We start from the raw sequence: 15,855 nt of genomic DNA on the forward strand, positions 1-15,855 counted from the left end.
TTTCAATTAATCCAGTATTTTTCCACCTTGAATATATCTGATAGGCACACTTTGTTCTTTTCTGTTACCATGTAACGTGTATGTTAATCGGTTGAGAAGTTAAGATATGAAAGCGGAACATAAACGACAAAAACAAACAAACTCATTATACATTTCTAATATTAGATAGGATATCTTTTAAAGATAGAAAAGCTAAGGGAGGGCGAACGGTTAGTTTTGATTATTCCTTGCCTTTGCTCTCTCATCCCCTCGCTACCTATTATGTGACCTCTAGAAACTTATCTCAGAGTACTTTGTGCAACATGTAGCATTTTAAAGTTATAACTACATATGTGCAGTGAGCTAGGTTTTATTTTCACGCTTTATAAAATACGACAGAAGTTTTAATAGCTCATAAAAAACTTTGTGTGTACGAACTTATTTATATACACAAGTAGCAGTTTTGACATACATATAATTTCCCATAATGTTGGCATTATATGAAATCTTACCTAAAATCAACTTTTTTATCAAGTATTGAAAAGATTTTTTTGAATTTACATACGAATTATTAACATTAAGTCCTTAAATATATACAAATATGAATTAAAAATAATTATTGTATGAATCTTGACCAAGTGGAATGGTGGCAAGAATGATAGCAGCATTTCTCCGTTGAATCGCAATTTCGACCCTCTGGGCAAAAAATTAACCAACCCTCCTGTCACCAGTGGAGGCAATAAGGCGAGGTGCTATACTTTTAATTGCTTAATGCTTTTTGAACTGCTACTCCAATCGTAGTATTCAATTTATACTGCGTATGTGCGTTAAGCATAGCATTGATATTGGGATAAATGTTCTTCTTAAGATTATGAACACATAATATATGTCATTGTCTGCTATAAATAAAACATCTATAAAACATGCGAATTGCTATATTTTATGTGGGTTGGGGTAATGTGCTTCTATAATTTAATATTGTGATAGCGTCACCGAATGATACATTCTAATGCTTTTGATGAAATATCATAAATTTTCAAACAATAATATCATACAATGTAATTATGCAAGTCCGATGTAGTTATATCTACGCTTTGACAGGCCACATAAAAATAATTCCCTCTGTCTGCATTTTTCTTTAACGAAGCATTGAAACTACTCGTCCAGCAGGTCAGATTTATTTAAGGACTATATATTAACTGTGACAAAGGAAAATTACGGGCGTCAGTCTTAAACTTAAAACTTGTTGAGATTTCTCCAAGCTATGTTTACTTTGAATAGTATTACGTAAAATTATCTTTATTGTTTTTAGTATTTTGAAGTGTAACCAATAAAAAAAAATAATTAAAAAGCTCGTATAATTTTCTTTCTGACAGACTTTTAATATCAAACAAGTCTATCTATTGTAAAGCAATCTGTTCTTAACTATTCTTTCTATTTGAAATGATATCTGTGTTACAAATAAATTATATTATTAGTTTATAACAATTTATTACAGGCATTTTGTGGGATATATTTAGTATGACAGTTTTCTTGTTAGTTGTAGCATTAATTCAATTAAAGAGTCCACAAGAATGATATTAAACTTTATTTACTTTATTATCGATATGGTTATAATTATAAAACTTAACAAGAAATATAACACAATACAAAGTATTGTTTTGTTACGGTTTGGTGGAAGCATATTTGATGAGTGGGTGGTACCTACCCAGACGGGCGTGCACAAAGCCCTACCACCAAGTAACCAAAAAGGTCTCATTGTACTTAAATTATATTTCCTCTGAATGTCTTATAAATATAGACGATAAATAATTTCAATTAGACGCTCGCTGAAAATGAACTCTTAGCAAAAACGGAAAATTGATGAAGGCGGGCGCGACCCGGCGCGGGCGGTTCCGTCCTTCCCTTTACGTGCCTTTTCGTCGAAACATGAGCCTATATTCAATCACATTTCAGGTCAACTGTTATGAACACATCATTAAATATCGATTTTGGGTAAAAACCTTTAGAGATTTTTTTTGTATTTAAGGAAACATTCCACAACTAAAGGTAATAAAATAATAACGTATACACTTATGTTTCGGTTGCGAAAAATAATTTCTTTACTTTTCTTTAAAGTAATTATTTTGATGTTTTTTGTTAATCAAATAGGATTATAATTGACATACTTATTAATTTTCAAACTAGTTTGTTTTGTGTATATTTCGCTATTAATTATCGATATTTCGCTCTAAACAATTTGACAACAAAAACAATTAGTAAATTGGAATATATATTTATTAAGATCGTCGTAGTCTTATCGTTCAAGTGTCAAACACACTTTTCATTTAAAATAATATAACATATAATGTATTGATACTAACATAAAAGAGGTAACTAACAAACACTTTAGCTTAGTAGTTATCTACTCCTGCAGAGAGCTCCGCCGAGCTACGGGCGGAGCACAGCTCGAGAGAGGCGAGAGGCCGCAGGTGGAACATTGGAACGATCTACTCCGTACTGTGTCGAATACAAACATCATAAAGGATTCCCGTTTTTCCGACCACCAGAGGCCCTGGTAAATATATCCTTATGTAACTATGTGGTGTGTATGTATATATATTCCAATGAGGTTTTCTTATATAATAGTACTATTTAATAAGGCCGAGGTCATGGGCTCAAATTCTGATTATTAAAAGAATAAAAAAGTTACTAAAGTCTATTCCAATCGATGGAAACATAAAAAAAAGCCTTATATTTACATATTCCACGCGATTTGATAATGGCCCTGCTATAATATGCACCGCAATCAGCTCTTGATTAATTATATATTTATTTATTCGACACTATTCCATTTAATTACTTATCGCTGATATTACTTCCAAAATATCCCAAGTTCCAGAAACAACTTCGTTGACATTCAAAACAGAATTTCTTCTCGAATTCACAATGAATATAATATATTATTCAAGATCGCGATCAATCATATGATGTCAAAGTTGTTTATTTTTCTTTATTCATGTTGGAATAGGCTGGAATAGGTTGGAAAATAATCTGTCAAAAAATTTTCAGTCTAATATTTGGAAGTTGATATAGATTATTGAATGACAAAATTTTTATACATACATTGTTGTTTACTTTTTAAAAATCAATTTATTATTATTATTAATAATTTCTTACAGTAAAAAAAAATTAAAATAATAAAATAGATATTTGGAATAGATGGTATGATACTATAGTAATATTTACAATGTGTATTAGAAGATAAATAAGGAATATGTAGTTTCTCTTGGCAAGTTCTCATAATAATTAACGTTATTTCAGATATTTTACTGATATAATAAACAATTTATATAACACAGACATTTAATGAAAAAATATTATTGTTGTTGAATTAGAAGGTAAGATTTAAAAAAAGATTTCACAGATCTATAACAATAATAATTGTCGAGAATTTCATTATAAAACTAGCTGTGCCCGCGACTTGCGTGTTTGAATTTAACAAAAAAGTTATTGTTGTAGTCTAAGTTACTTCTTATTACATCAGCTATCTGCCAGTGAAAGTTCCGTTTAAATCGGTCCAGCCGTTCCAGAGATTAGCCGGAACGAACAGACAGACAGACAAAAATTTAAAAAAGTTATTTTAGTATATGTACCGTATATACATACATATGAATTTAGTAAAAAGCGGTTATTTTAGTATTACAAACAGACACTCCAATTTCATTATATGTACAGATAATTGTTTCAACCAATTAACATAATATTCTACGCTGTTATATTGTTTATGGTTTATACTGACAATATAAAAATTATAATAATTATTTACAACTAAACATAAATATATCTAGATTGTAACCGTGTGATGCAAAGTTAGGCCAGACGGCTGTTATCTTTCGAAGATTTCCCCTGTGACGGAAAATACCGCCGCTATTAGTTATCCTAGGTGCAATGGTGATATAATTTTTTTCCGTAATGTTCCAGGTCATATCCATAAACAATGTTCAATGCTACGCAATACATTACACAATCAAATTTTAACGAGAATAATTTAGCACTTTACCCTCAATCTCAATTTAACATGCGAAACGGTGATGAATAACAATATATTAAAATTAGATAGTACAACTAGTTTAAAGTGGGAGAGGAATTTGGGTACGACCGCAGTGAGGCATTCACCCAACGCACGATAACTTTGAACCATTTAGCAAATAACCCAAACTACTTCTCGTTTATGGACCTACTGAAAAGTATATACTCGTATATTTGTTCTAAACGTATTAATTAAAGCTCGAGTTTATTTTACACAAGCAAATATTTTCATTTAGACTGTGATTAAGCGAGGCAAAAAGCTTTTAACGATATACGACGAAATGTATCTCACATTATGCAAGAAAAGTGGGCTCTTCCACATTGGAAAATAGGGTGGTAACATATGGCACACCTCACATAGACTTTTCAATTCAAAGTTGAAAATGAAAAAGATGAGAATGGAAATTCTGAACGCAGCAGATGTATGACGTGTTTCGTATCATGGTTACTGTTGGTGTATAAGACTGCGATAAAGGAAAAGTTTTAATGTAAAGCACATAAACTCTTTCCAGATAGTAAACAAGAAAGAACAAATATGAATATTTAATATTTCGTGTAAGTTAGTTATTTTCTGACGCAATAAAAATATTATTCATATACAAAATGTGATATTTATATGAACAGCATATTAGTAACAAGATACGCGCAACAGCAATAAATAAATACATACAATGATGGCATGAAACGTCATCTGTTTTTAGATTTGGTGATAAAATAAATATTGTCTTCAAAGAAATTACTTTTAAAGAGCAAAAGCTTTTACGAATGTTGATGCACTCTTTGTGAGATACGACTCACAATACTATTAATGCCTTGTTTTTTTATTGGTTTGACCATAAATAATGTGTATTTTATTTTTCAATGTTTATATTACTGTTCCAACAAAGTTTTTGATGTTCTCGGGAACATCTGCTCCATAAATCTGTACGACAGTTCACGGACTGCAAATTATATTTTCAAAGGGCCGCTTTAAATATAATCGAGTTTGCTAAATTTAGATAAGATTTGTATAAATTTATACATAAATTGTGTTTACTCCCAGATTTAGCCCAAGATGAAATTATAATTGTATTATATCTGTTCCTCTGTGTTTGATATTTACACGTTGTTTGATATGACACGTTTAAATGTCTCCAGATTCGTTCATTATATTTAAGTACACGAAATATGCTGTAAACAATTTTAAATTGACTGCAGAATGTATTTCTTTAGCTAAATTACACATAGATAATTATATATTTGATTGAATCAAGTACCTCATCGTAACTGATTCATAATCCGGTACACGTAGGTTTCCTATCAATATTTTCCTTCACCAATAAACGGCATGAATTATAAAATCAAATTATTAACATGAAAGATCAGTTTTGGATTTCAAAGGATTACCCATGAGCCATCTCGTCTCTTTTTAGAAAACTAAAAATTTTAATTTAAGCATTGTATTAGTCCCTAAAAATAAACCCATCTGAAAGTTTTTACAAAGGAATGTCGGAAAAATTAAGATAAACAAAACAAAAACACAATATCCTTTTGTGTCTACTGCTGGTCCATCAGATCGTGTCGTTGACAAAATGAACCTCTTTCGGTATTTTTAAAGTATATTTTTGTAAAAGTATTTAATACGATGCTTCCGTCTGCAGCATCTACTTTCAGCGGTCGTCACACGACATCTTAACATGAATTTCCAAAAATAGCACCACTGTATCTTACATTTTCCTTTTAAAACGTTATAAGTACTAATGTTATAAGCAATTTAATTTCATATGTGATTTCTTATTGAATAATTTATTCAAGTTAGAAAAAAAGTTCTAAAAAATATTTACAAACAATTTCTAAGTATTTAAGGAAAATGTGGATCAATGGAATACCACTCGAAACCACTCGAATCATCCTTTATCGTCATCGTTCAAATCTTTTACCGGAATTTTAACCCAAATAAGTAGAACTGCTCCAACTAAAATGTTGTTCTCTTTTTTGTAGCTCTGATAAATAATGTATGTATTAAATTCAAGTTACTTTAATATAGACATTAAATTAGATTAATATTTCAAAATTAAAAAACCTTGGCATATTGATAAAAACCGTTAGGTTACTAATAATGAAATTTTGAAACTACTAAATAGGTAAATGCTGTATAATATATAAATGCTGTACGTCCAGTTATTAAACAAACGTTTGCGGTTGTCACGATTCAATTACCTACAAATTGACTAATGTTTTGTATAACGTGGATTTAAATGTATTCAGAAACGTTAGCTTTAGCGCTCGACGCAGTGGAAAATGGTACAGATATTATCGATTAGCACATCGAAAGCATGTGCTCTCAATTAAAATTAACTCATTTTGATTTGATGACTGTTTTGAAATAATACAAAAAGGTTTGTATACTACCTGTTCTTGGTAAATATTATTTCATTATTATGTTACTTTTTACGTGAATATTGTCATGGATATTATTATATTGACATAAAGGTTACTCAAGCAAGAAATCTTACAATTATTCTTAGCTCTGCAAAAAACCTACTACTTCAGTAAAGATGAGGAAAACTTTAGGATATTATTATTTATGTTGGTACCTTTACCAACGAGATGAATCGTAATAAAATAGTAGACACCATAATCTATAAAATTCAAATCGATCTTAAACGTGAATTTTATATACACACATATAAAGCTGATGCACTACAACAGTTAGTCAGATAATACGAATTTACATATCACGTTTTAAATTGACCAGAATAAATACGCTTTCAATTTTTATTTGAAAAGCGATGGAGACGTGAAACGCAAACGGCACAATTTCACCATTCTGTGTCGTTTTCAAGGGATATAAACTCAACATTTATACAGTATTCACTTTTATTCACATTTGAATCGCGACTAAATATTAACAAAGCATTCAATAGCTTTTGCTAGAGCAAATTGAATATACATACATGGCAACATAGATTAGTCATTTAAAAATGTCTTTAAGATGACTAATGTGAACTAATTTATATTAATTATTTTTTTATAATGGGTACTCTGATGTTATATATGTAAGGGGTTATAATATTTATATTTCGGAAAATATCAATAACTAATATTTTAAATAAGTATGAACTTAATATAAAGGCGAACGTAAGTACATATTACCATGTTTTTAAAGACAACCGAAGAAACTCTTAAGTTATAAACAGCTCGATGATTATTTTCGGGTAGCTTTAATGTCAGATAATTGTCTAACTTTTCTGACCTCGCTTCTCGTGGAGCTGACACTTCTCGCTGAGATGACAAATTAATTTACCAATAAAGTATTGAATCTAAAGTTATTTATATGTTATCATATGACTTGACAGTTTTGCAGCTAAAATTATATCTAAAATCTGATATTGAAATCTTAGATATGTATCTATCGATTGATCGACTCTCAAATCTGCGTCCTTATAATGAAATTGGATCCCATTTTTAATAAGCTACAGAGACATGTCAACCCTTTTTCATTTAGGAACGTTTCCTGTTAGAAATATTTCAATATATAGTTTTTACTAAATCTACAATTACTTAAATTGTAATATAATTATAATAATTATAATGTAATATAATTGATATATAATGTAGACAGATATTTCTAAAAAGTTTATTTCTGCACGAAATTTATTAAAATGAATAACAAAAAATGTCCTATTAAAAAAACAAGATGGTCAAAATGTTTTCTTTTCTCGTCTTTTACTATATAAATAGCAATCGCTTTTATAAACGGTTGTAAAAAAAATATCGTTTATATTGACGTTCGTTTATATAAACATCATATTAAGCGATGCTAATAATTAATAATACTAAGGTACGCCGCAGGTCATTCGAATTTTTTAGCTGCTCAGAAAGATAGGAGGTTATTGTTTCAAGGCTAGCCAAGAAAAACATGACGTATCTATGTATGCGATGTATTTATTTCTAAATTGATTTGCTTTGGCTGGCGCTGACTTCAGAAATAGCTGATTTAGGTATTGTAAATATTTTAATAACAATAGTGTTATATATACATTGGTTTAACATTTTTTTTATTCGATTAATTTTGATCGAAATATTTTTGGTTTGGGTGTATATTTTTGCACGCTAATTTTGTAAGTGTTTTTTTTAACTGAGTAATAATGCATTGTTTTTTTTATACTACTTTATCTAAAAAAAATTGGAAATGCTCGTACCGCAAATTTTTCGTTCAAACTCATGTATCGTGTATATAACATAATGTTAAAGTTGATACCCTTCTTGCCGATTTCGTTCCCGGCAACCACTTTCAAGAGAGACTAGCTAACTGGGCAGGACTTAATTACTCGCACAAGCACAACTGCCTTCTCCATTTTGCCTGCCTTTTTCATTCTCATGATTCGATGAGACGGCAAATCAGACACGACTACAAAGAATCACTCCTTAATAAGACGTGGATGTACATGAAATAGTAAAGTTTGAGCTACTTTGCTTTCTTTTTTCTGTAAGTTAAACAATTAGAAGTAATAAAAATTAATATGCAATGTACCCTCTGGTTTGTACTTTTTTTTCTAAGCTGTCCATCAAAAGCTTTTTCTTTTCATCGGAATAATAAGTAACACAATAATTAGTGAGCCTTTTGCTTATTTTCATAGAATATCTTTTTGAATATATATTAATTATTCTTCTCATTCGACACACGCAAATTGCGATGCAAACGCTCTGTCGTCTAATAAATTAGTGCAGTACGAGATGTTGAGCTAACTGTACGAACCTACTAAACTTTTCTCCACAATTACAGGGAACAAGGGTGTGAGATTTCTGCGTGGCATTTTTATTAGATACGCCCAATTGAGAAAGGTCAACGACTTGTATCCACAACTTAAGGCTAAGGTCCAACGCTTCTACGTGCTTTTCGAGGCACGGAAGTTTGTTTGGAAGTTGTCACTCTGTTACTAACATTATTTTGACAAAAGGGTTTTTCTGACAAAATATACTTACTTACTATAGTATTATTTTATTTATGTACACCCGACCCGAAAATTTAACCCAGGATCTCGGCGCTTGCAGCCTTATTAGTTAGCTAGATGATCCACGATGCCGTACAAAAACAATCAACAATCAAAACTATCATAAAAATGCGTCACATTAATCCCCATAAACTACTTATTGAATCTTACGTAAACTTAGGTATACCAACAGACAATTTAAAAACTATTTCTTGTACAACAATATTAAAGTGATTGCCTTTGAAATCTATGCCTAAGAGCTTGTTCAACATAATATAATTAGTTTGAATAAGTTGTTTAATTCCAAAAAAAATGCCTACGCCATTATCATCTATACTAATACTACACTATATTACTATATTTACTATATAATATTATAAATGTGAAAGTAACTCTGTCTGTCTGTCTTTCTGTCGCTCTTTCACTGCCAAACCAATAAACCGAATTTGACGAAATTATTCATACAATATGAAGCAAACTTGAACTCCAAGGAAGGACATAGAGTACTTTATTTTGCCTAACATATCCCTAAAATGCGAGTGAAGCCGCGGGCGACCACTGGTATGCAATAAAGTTTATTTATTATTGTTTAAAATCAGTCAAACTAACGTTAATACTTATCGATCTACTTATATAAAGTTATATTGCATCTTATACAGTATTATATTAGTGTAGTTGTTTAAAATTAATAGGATTATGTCAAACAAAGATTGGGCAAAACAAAGATTGAAGTTGTCTTTGAGTATTGTACACAACCATGAGTTGCAGTCCGTGCCATACACACCAAAGTATACGTTCGTGAAATGCTAAATACAGATGATACGGTCATTGCGCCGGTAGAATCGAAATAACAGGCCGTTAATTGAAACTGGCGCCGATTGCACTACGTATTATGTGCAATCAAACTACTTCATTGAGATTGTGCATAACACTTTAAGCTGTTTAACGTATTTAACATTATTTTATTACGCGGTGCGTCTCCTGCTCGTCTACGTTCTTGACGTATGAACGAGTACATGTCGGGGCATAATGTGTAATGTTTCAATAATGTATTCGCGTGTAAGTGTGGGGCGTGTCTTCTTATAAATAAATTATTCATATTTTGTTTTTGTTATTTATATATATTAAATTTCTTATTATACTAATAGAGTGTAGAAAGTAATGACGACCTGTAAATGTACACTACACTAATAGGAAAAGGACCCTTTTTTCTTAAGGTAAAGGTTTGAAGCTTTTTACAGCAGTGTGGTTTGGTTTATACACATGAGGCAGAGATCAACCTGACGATGTAATATATAGTAATTATTGCATGACAATATAAAGGCACACATAATCTTTCTTATTTATTATTATTAATTGACTTAAATTAATGTTAATATATCTTTTTGGGTTAAGATAAACGAATTCCATTGTAAACGCACACATATATATAAATAAATAGTATTTAACATCGATTTCCTGGGGGCGACGCAAATTGCAAGGCAAGTAAGTCAAGGATTTTTTTATTCTTCATTCAGTCCTTGCAAAATTCTATATACAGAAATAGTATCACAAACCTTATGTAACGCATATAGTCGTATAAATAAACAAAGTCATTTTCTCAACTTTAAATATCAATTTAGCAGTTATATAGTTCTATAATTGGTTTCAATATTGAAAGTGCTAGCAATTAGGAAATTGGTTTCGACGGGTCTCTCGTAAAAAGTGTGAAGTAATAACGCATAACATTTTTACGACAGGATCGTATAATTAATGAAAATATTATTATTGAAAATTGTACGAAGACAATTAGTTAAGAGTTTTCATAAAATGGTACACATGTTTTTTATTTGGTTCTTTTTTGTATTCGCTTTTATCCTTTTTAAAATGAAGCCGAGGTATCAATCTTCCCTTTCAACAGATTTGCGATTGAGCTTAAGAAAAAATATTATTTCTTTTGAATAGAGCCGCACCCTCGCCATCGCTTGACAGGGAACGCCCTATTTTTTATAAAGGTTGTAGGATACAGCGTAGACACATTGGTAGCAATTTGTATTACAGATTTCATGATAAAAACAAGATAATCAGTTAAACTTTTATATTATTTTCTGCGTTATATTTACCTTTGATTAATTTTATCCACAAAAAACAAGATATCAGATATATTGCTCGAGGAGCTTCAGTTCTAAAAAGTTAAGCTTATGGTGACTGGTTATATTTAATTCATCTAAAGGTTTGTCTTATATGATTTCGAGAGAGAGAAGCAGGATTACGTAATTTCATACGAGGCTTAATAAAATATATCCATTTTGTATTTAATTTAAATATTAATTAAGTTTTGTTAAAATTGTATCCCACAAAACGTACACATTTTGATCTCTATAAGTCTAAAAAAATTTTTTTATGTTGTTATATAACCCTATTACGATTTTACACGAATATTTGAAATTGTAGGCACTGGATATTTTTGTACTGTGTTATATGTTATTAATGTGATAAATTATATTATGCAATTTATTTTGCAATTAAATGTAGTTAATTAGTTAGTATTTTAGTAAAAAAATATACATATATTTGTATATTGTACCGTAAAACGCATGTTGGGGCCGCACACTTTATATTGAGTATAAATATGTTTTTATATATAATATGTGTAAGTGCAGTGACTGCTTATGGTCCTTAATAAATAAATAAATAAAAATGAAATCTGGTTTCGATATACTATAAACGCCCAATGATAACAACTGGGTCTAAATTGATGATAATTCAAATCGGGGGTTCAAGTCGGGGCAAAGTCAACAGTTTTTATATTCTTAAGGTGGTGAAGAAAAACATCGTGAGAAAACCTGAATGTGTCGGATGAAAATCCGTCACACGTGTATCCATTAATCCGCGCCCGAGAAAAATGGTAAAAAAAGCTCCAAGCGTTCTCCAGGGCTGTTATGATATGGGGTTAAAAAGTAAATTTATATTTCCCAATAAACATATCAATAAGTTCAATTTTGTTTTAATTCTTTATTAAAATGTTAAATATATACCATTTACAGCCAGTAACTAAAATTATATGTGATATTTTAATTAATATTTTCAATATTATTTACAAAGGCGTCCCGTCGGGTAACTGCTGCTGAGTAAAAATTCCAAATTATTTATTATACATTGGCGTTCAGATAAAAATGCCAAAAAGCCCAAGTCTTTGGTACATACAATAAATCGTGAGATTTTTGAGCTTTGGTTGCTGAAGTTTGACCTCATGGACGACATCACACATTTATTAAAACCCTTGCTAAAGCGTACTTCGTTCATAATAAATTGAAGTCTACGCTTTTCATTTCATTTATTAGAGTACGAATATATAAAAAAAGAATTACTAAGAAAATAATTATAAGCCATAAAATCTGCATGAATAGCGTCAGTATCTTGAATCCAATCGTATGTTTAAATATTTGATATCTCCAATTAATCTGTAAGAAAACTTCCATTTAAAGACTCTTAAAGTCAAATAAATAGCCTCGGTTCTCGTATTTTCTTTAGAGTACTTTGTTAATTTACTCCATGAAAGTGCTTATCGTTACAGCTTTAGATATTAAAGTTATGATAAATTAGTTTGGAACTACTTATTTTGTAAAAGTATTACGTAATTAAACAGTGTTTTTACTGAACTTGTGTGAACTTTTAACCATTTTTAAACATCGCATTTAAAGTATTATTTTATCTGTGACAAGTATTATATTACCATATCAAATATAATGTACAATAATAATGAATATTAAAATAATTATTGATTCTTTTTCTATTGTTTATTTTTCTAAAGAAATAAAAACAATAAAACCCCCGTTTCGGTATATATTGAATGTAAGATAAAGTAGGTCGGTAGAAATGTTTATAACGTTCCGTAATATTATGCACATAATTTATGAGTACATCTGTATAAGCAATCCTAATTTACAAAGTTCTAATGGTTACATTTAGAACACAGAGCGCTGCGTTATTAAAAACATTCCTAAAGCCTCCTTCATATTTTTAAATGTATAAAGTTATATCGAATACAAATCAATTAATACTTGAAATTTATTTAAAAACTTGGCGAAATCATATTCTCTGATAATTGTCTCGACTCACGTGTTCCATCGAAGCGTGTTGCGATGGTATCGAGGAATGTGTTCTGGGGCGCGAGCAGCCCCTTGCGCACCGGCATCACCCCGCGCCGCGCGCTTTGCGCTTACCGCCCTCCACCTGCAAAGATAATATAGCTTAAGCATACACCCGTAACATATCATTCTTATTTAAACACAACATACATTACAGACGTGTACAAAACCAACAGTATACCAAACATTCGCGTTTAAATTCCCTATTTTAAATATGTATTACATCCCTTTGATATGTTTATTGGTTGTTAAATTACATAATTTGTCATGAAACGCATGTAAAAATAAAAATATTTAGTTATGAAAGAATGTAATAGTTCTCTAAATACTATTTTAATAAATATTTAAATTACTTAGCAGAAAGTATAATTGATACATTAAAATAAATCGTTATTGTACATTATATATTATATTATATTTACTGCTGTTTGAATTCTTATTTATATCTTAAAGATTTTTGTGTTCTATGAATGCAGAACAGAATCTTGTATTGTTATAGCTGAAAATGCCGGCGCTTTATTCGCTTTCATACAGATTTTAAGTCAAGAAGTAATAATTATATACCTACATACAATACAAGATTGCATTCAAAAGTTAACAATATATTTTTTAAAAGATTAACGCAGCCTGTGTTTAAGGAATTACTAATATTTCTATTTATCCTACAATCAGGCGTAAAGCTTTTTTTAGGAGTTGAACTGCGATCCTGCGACTTTTATGTCGCTAGTCGTCCCGGAAACCGTTGCGCTATCGACATTCTGACATATCGTTATGCTTGTCTTGTATATTTCTTTCTCTAATAAAACTTTCATTATTTTTATTATTATTTATGGGTCCATTATTTTTTATTACTATACATGTACCTAATATTCAGCAATATTTCTTTTTTAAAATATATCGTGTAATGTGATAGTGCATGGTGAGACTACCTGTAAATAGTATAACTAATTATGATATATTGTATATATTATGGCACTGGTTGGCGGATGAGCATATGGGCCACCTGATGGTAAGTGGTCACCACCGCCCGTAGACAAAGGCGCTGTAAGAAATATTAACCATTCCTTACATCACCTATGCGCCACCAACCTTGGGAACTAAAATGTTATGTCCCTTGTGCCTGTGATTACACTGGCTCACTCACCCTTCTAACCGGAATACAACAATACAGAGTACTGTTATTTGGCGGTAGAATATCTGATCAGTGGGTGGTACCTACCCAGACGGTCTTGCACAAAGCCCTACCACCAAGTGTATTCATATTATAATTACTCATTTGCGAAGATAATTTTAAAAAGTATTTCTTTTTATGTGTAATTTTATCTACTGTTGGTTGTAGTACTGAAAATAAAATAAAAATATATAATGAAATCATATATTTCTGCATAAACCTGGATTGTTTCGTATACGGTGAACACTGAACCATGATACGGAACCAATTCGTGTAGATCGAAATGAATTATATAATTTCTCCAATTCTGCGACGAGTATTCCATTTTTTTATAACTTCGTATTTGTCATTTCGTTATAATGTCCTTCTAACTGAAATTCTCCCAATGCGGTAAAACTTAGAAACTGACTATATGTGAAAGTGAAATTAATGTCAATACGTTTGAGTTTTAAACACTTGTGCGCATTTTTGTCATTCTTATTTCATCATCGATGGGACGGCAATCCAACACGACCAGAGAGCTCAGGCACATGACCGACACTGATATTTTATGGAAGATGTGTTTTTTATTTCATAATAATGTTACCAGTTTCTTGCATTTTCAATATTTTTATAAAGAGTACAGAAAAACATGATCGTCCAATAGTTAAATATACGAATGTACATACTTTTTCTATTAATTAATGATATTTTCAATTAACTATATCAAGAAGACGCCTAAATTTAAGGAAAAAAGCAGTAAAATATTAACAACAGGAGGTATGAAATGAAATACGTGAAAATTAATATCCCATAAAGATTTGATAAAATAATAATTAACAGCGGTTAGTACTCAGCATCCGCATTTTCATTAGCCTTATCTATAAATCTTCCTGTGTAATTAAAGCTCTATTTGAGTTGACCCATAAACTGAGGCGCAAGAATATGCCTGCAGCCTTTCTAGCTTCTCGTAAACTTTTTATGTTTCATAAATGCGCAGGTAATAAATATGAATTAATGTGTTTTTGAGGTACGTCCTTTTGCCATATTCTTTCCGATGTATTTGATCTCATAGGATAGCTGCTACCACTAAGCTCGACTATAAATCTATCAAAGCTATTAGTAGAATATCCCAAACAAGGGTAAACGAAATGGTATTTGCTTCGTATATTATGTAATTTTCTACGCGATGTTTCAACACGTTTCCAATATCTAATACATTGTTTTATAACTCGTATAGTATCGACTAATTGTTGAGCAATCGATTTTCTTTTCACGTATAAGAAGTACGTGAAAATAAATAAAAGTATTTATTAAGAAAACTTTTATTTATAAGACTTATCTCTTACATTGTTATCATTTATTATCATTTTATATAGGTGTACAATCACTAAAATAAACTTGTTTTACAGAAATAATATTGTTATCTCTTTTTGAATATACCCGTGGGAAAACATAATTTAAAAATAGTGTTACAATCAAATCCATAATTATTATTTGACGATTTTGAAGACAATGCTCATCAAAATGAAATGTTCATTGCTTATCA

General features: G+C 30.4%; 1 protein-coding gene across 1 annotated transcript in view; it reads right to left on the reverse strand.

The window, feature by feature from the left end:
* LOC113400007 (potassium voltage-gated channel subfamily H member 8) overlaps nt 1–15,855 on the reverse strand; it is a 64,229-nt gene that overhangs the window by 16,284 nt on the left and 32,090 nt on the right. Inside the window, exon 2 of the mRNA XM_026639350.2 lies at nt 13,128–13,241. Within this exon, the coding sequence (XP_026495135.1) occupies nt 13,128–13,203 (76 nt within the window). The 5' untranslated portion in view covers nt 13,204–13,241. The remainder of the gene's footprint in view (nt 1–13,127; nt 13,242–15,855) is intronic.

This window comes from Vanessa tameamea, chromosome 8 (assembly GCF_037043105.1).
Source record: "Vanessa tameamea isolate UH-Manoa-2023 chromosome 8, ilVanTame1 primary haplotype, whole genome shotgun sequence".
Lineage (NCBI taxonomy): Eukaryota > Metazoa > Arthropoda > Insecta > Lepidoptera > Nymphalidae > Vanessa > Vanessa tameamea.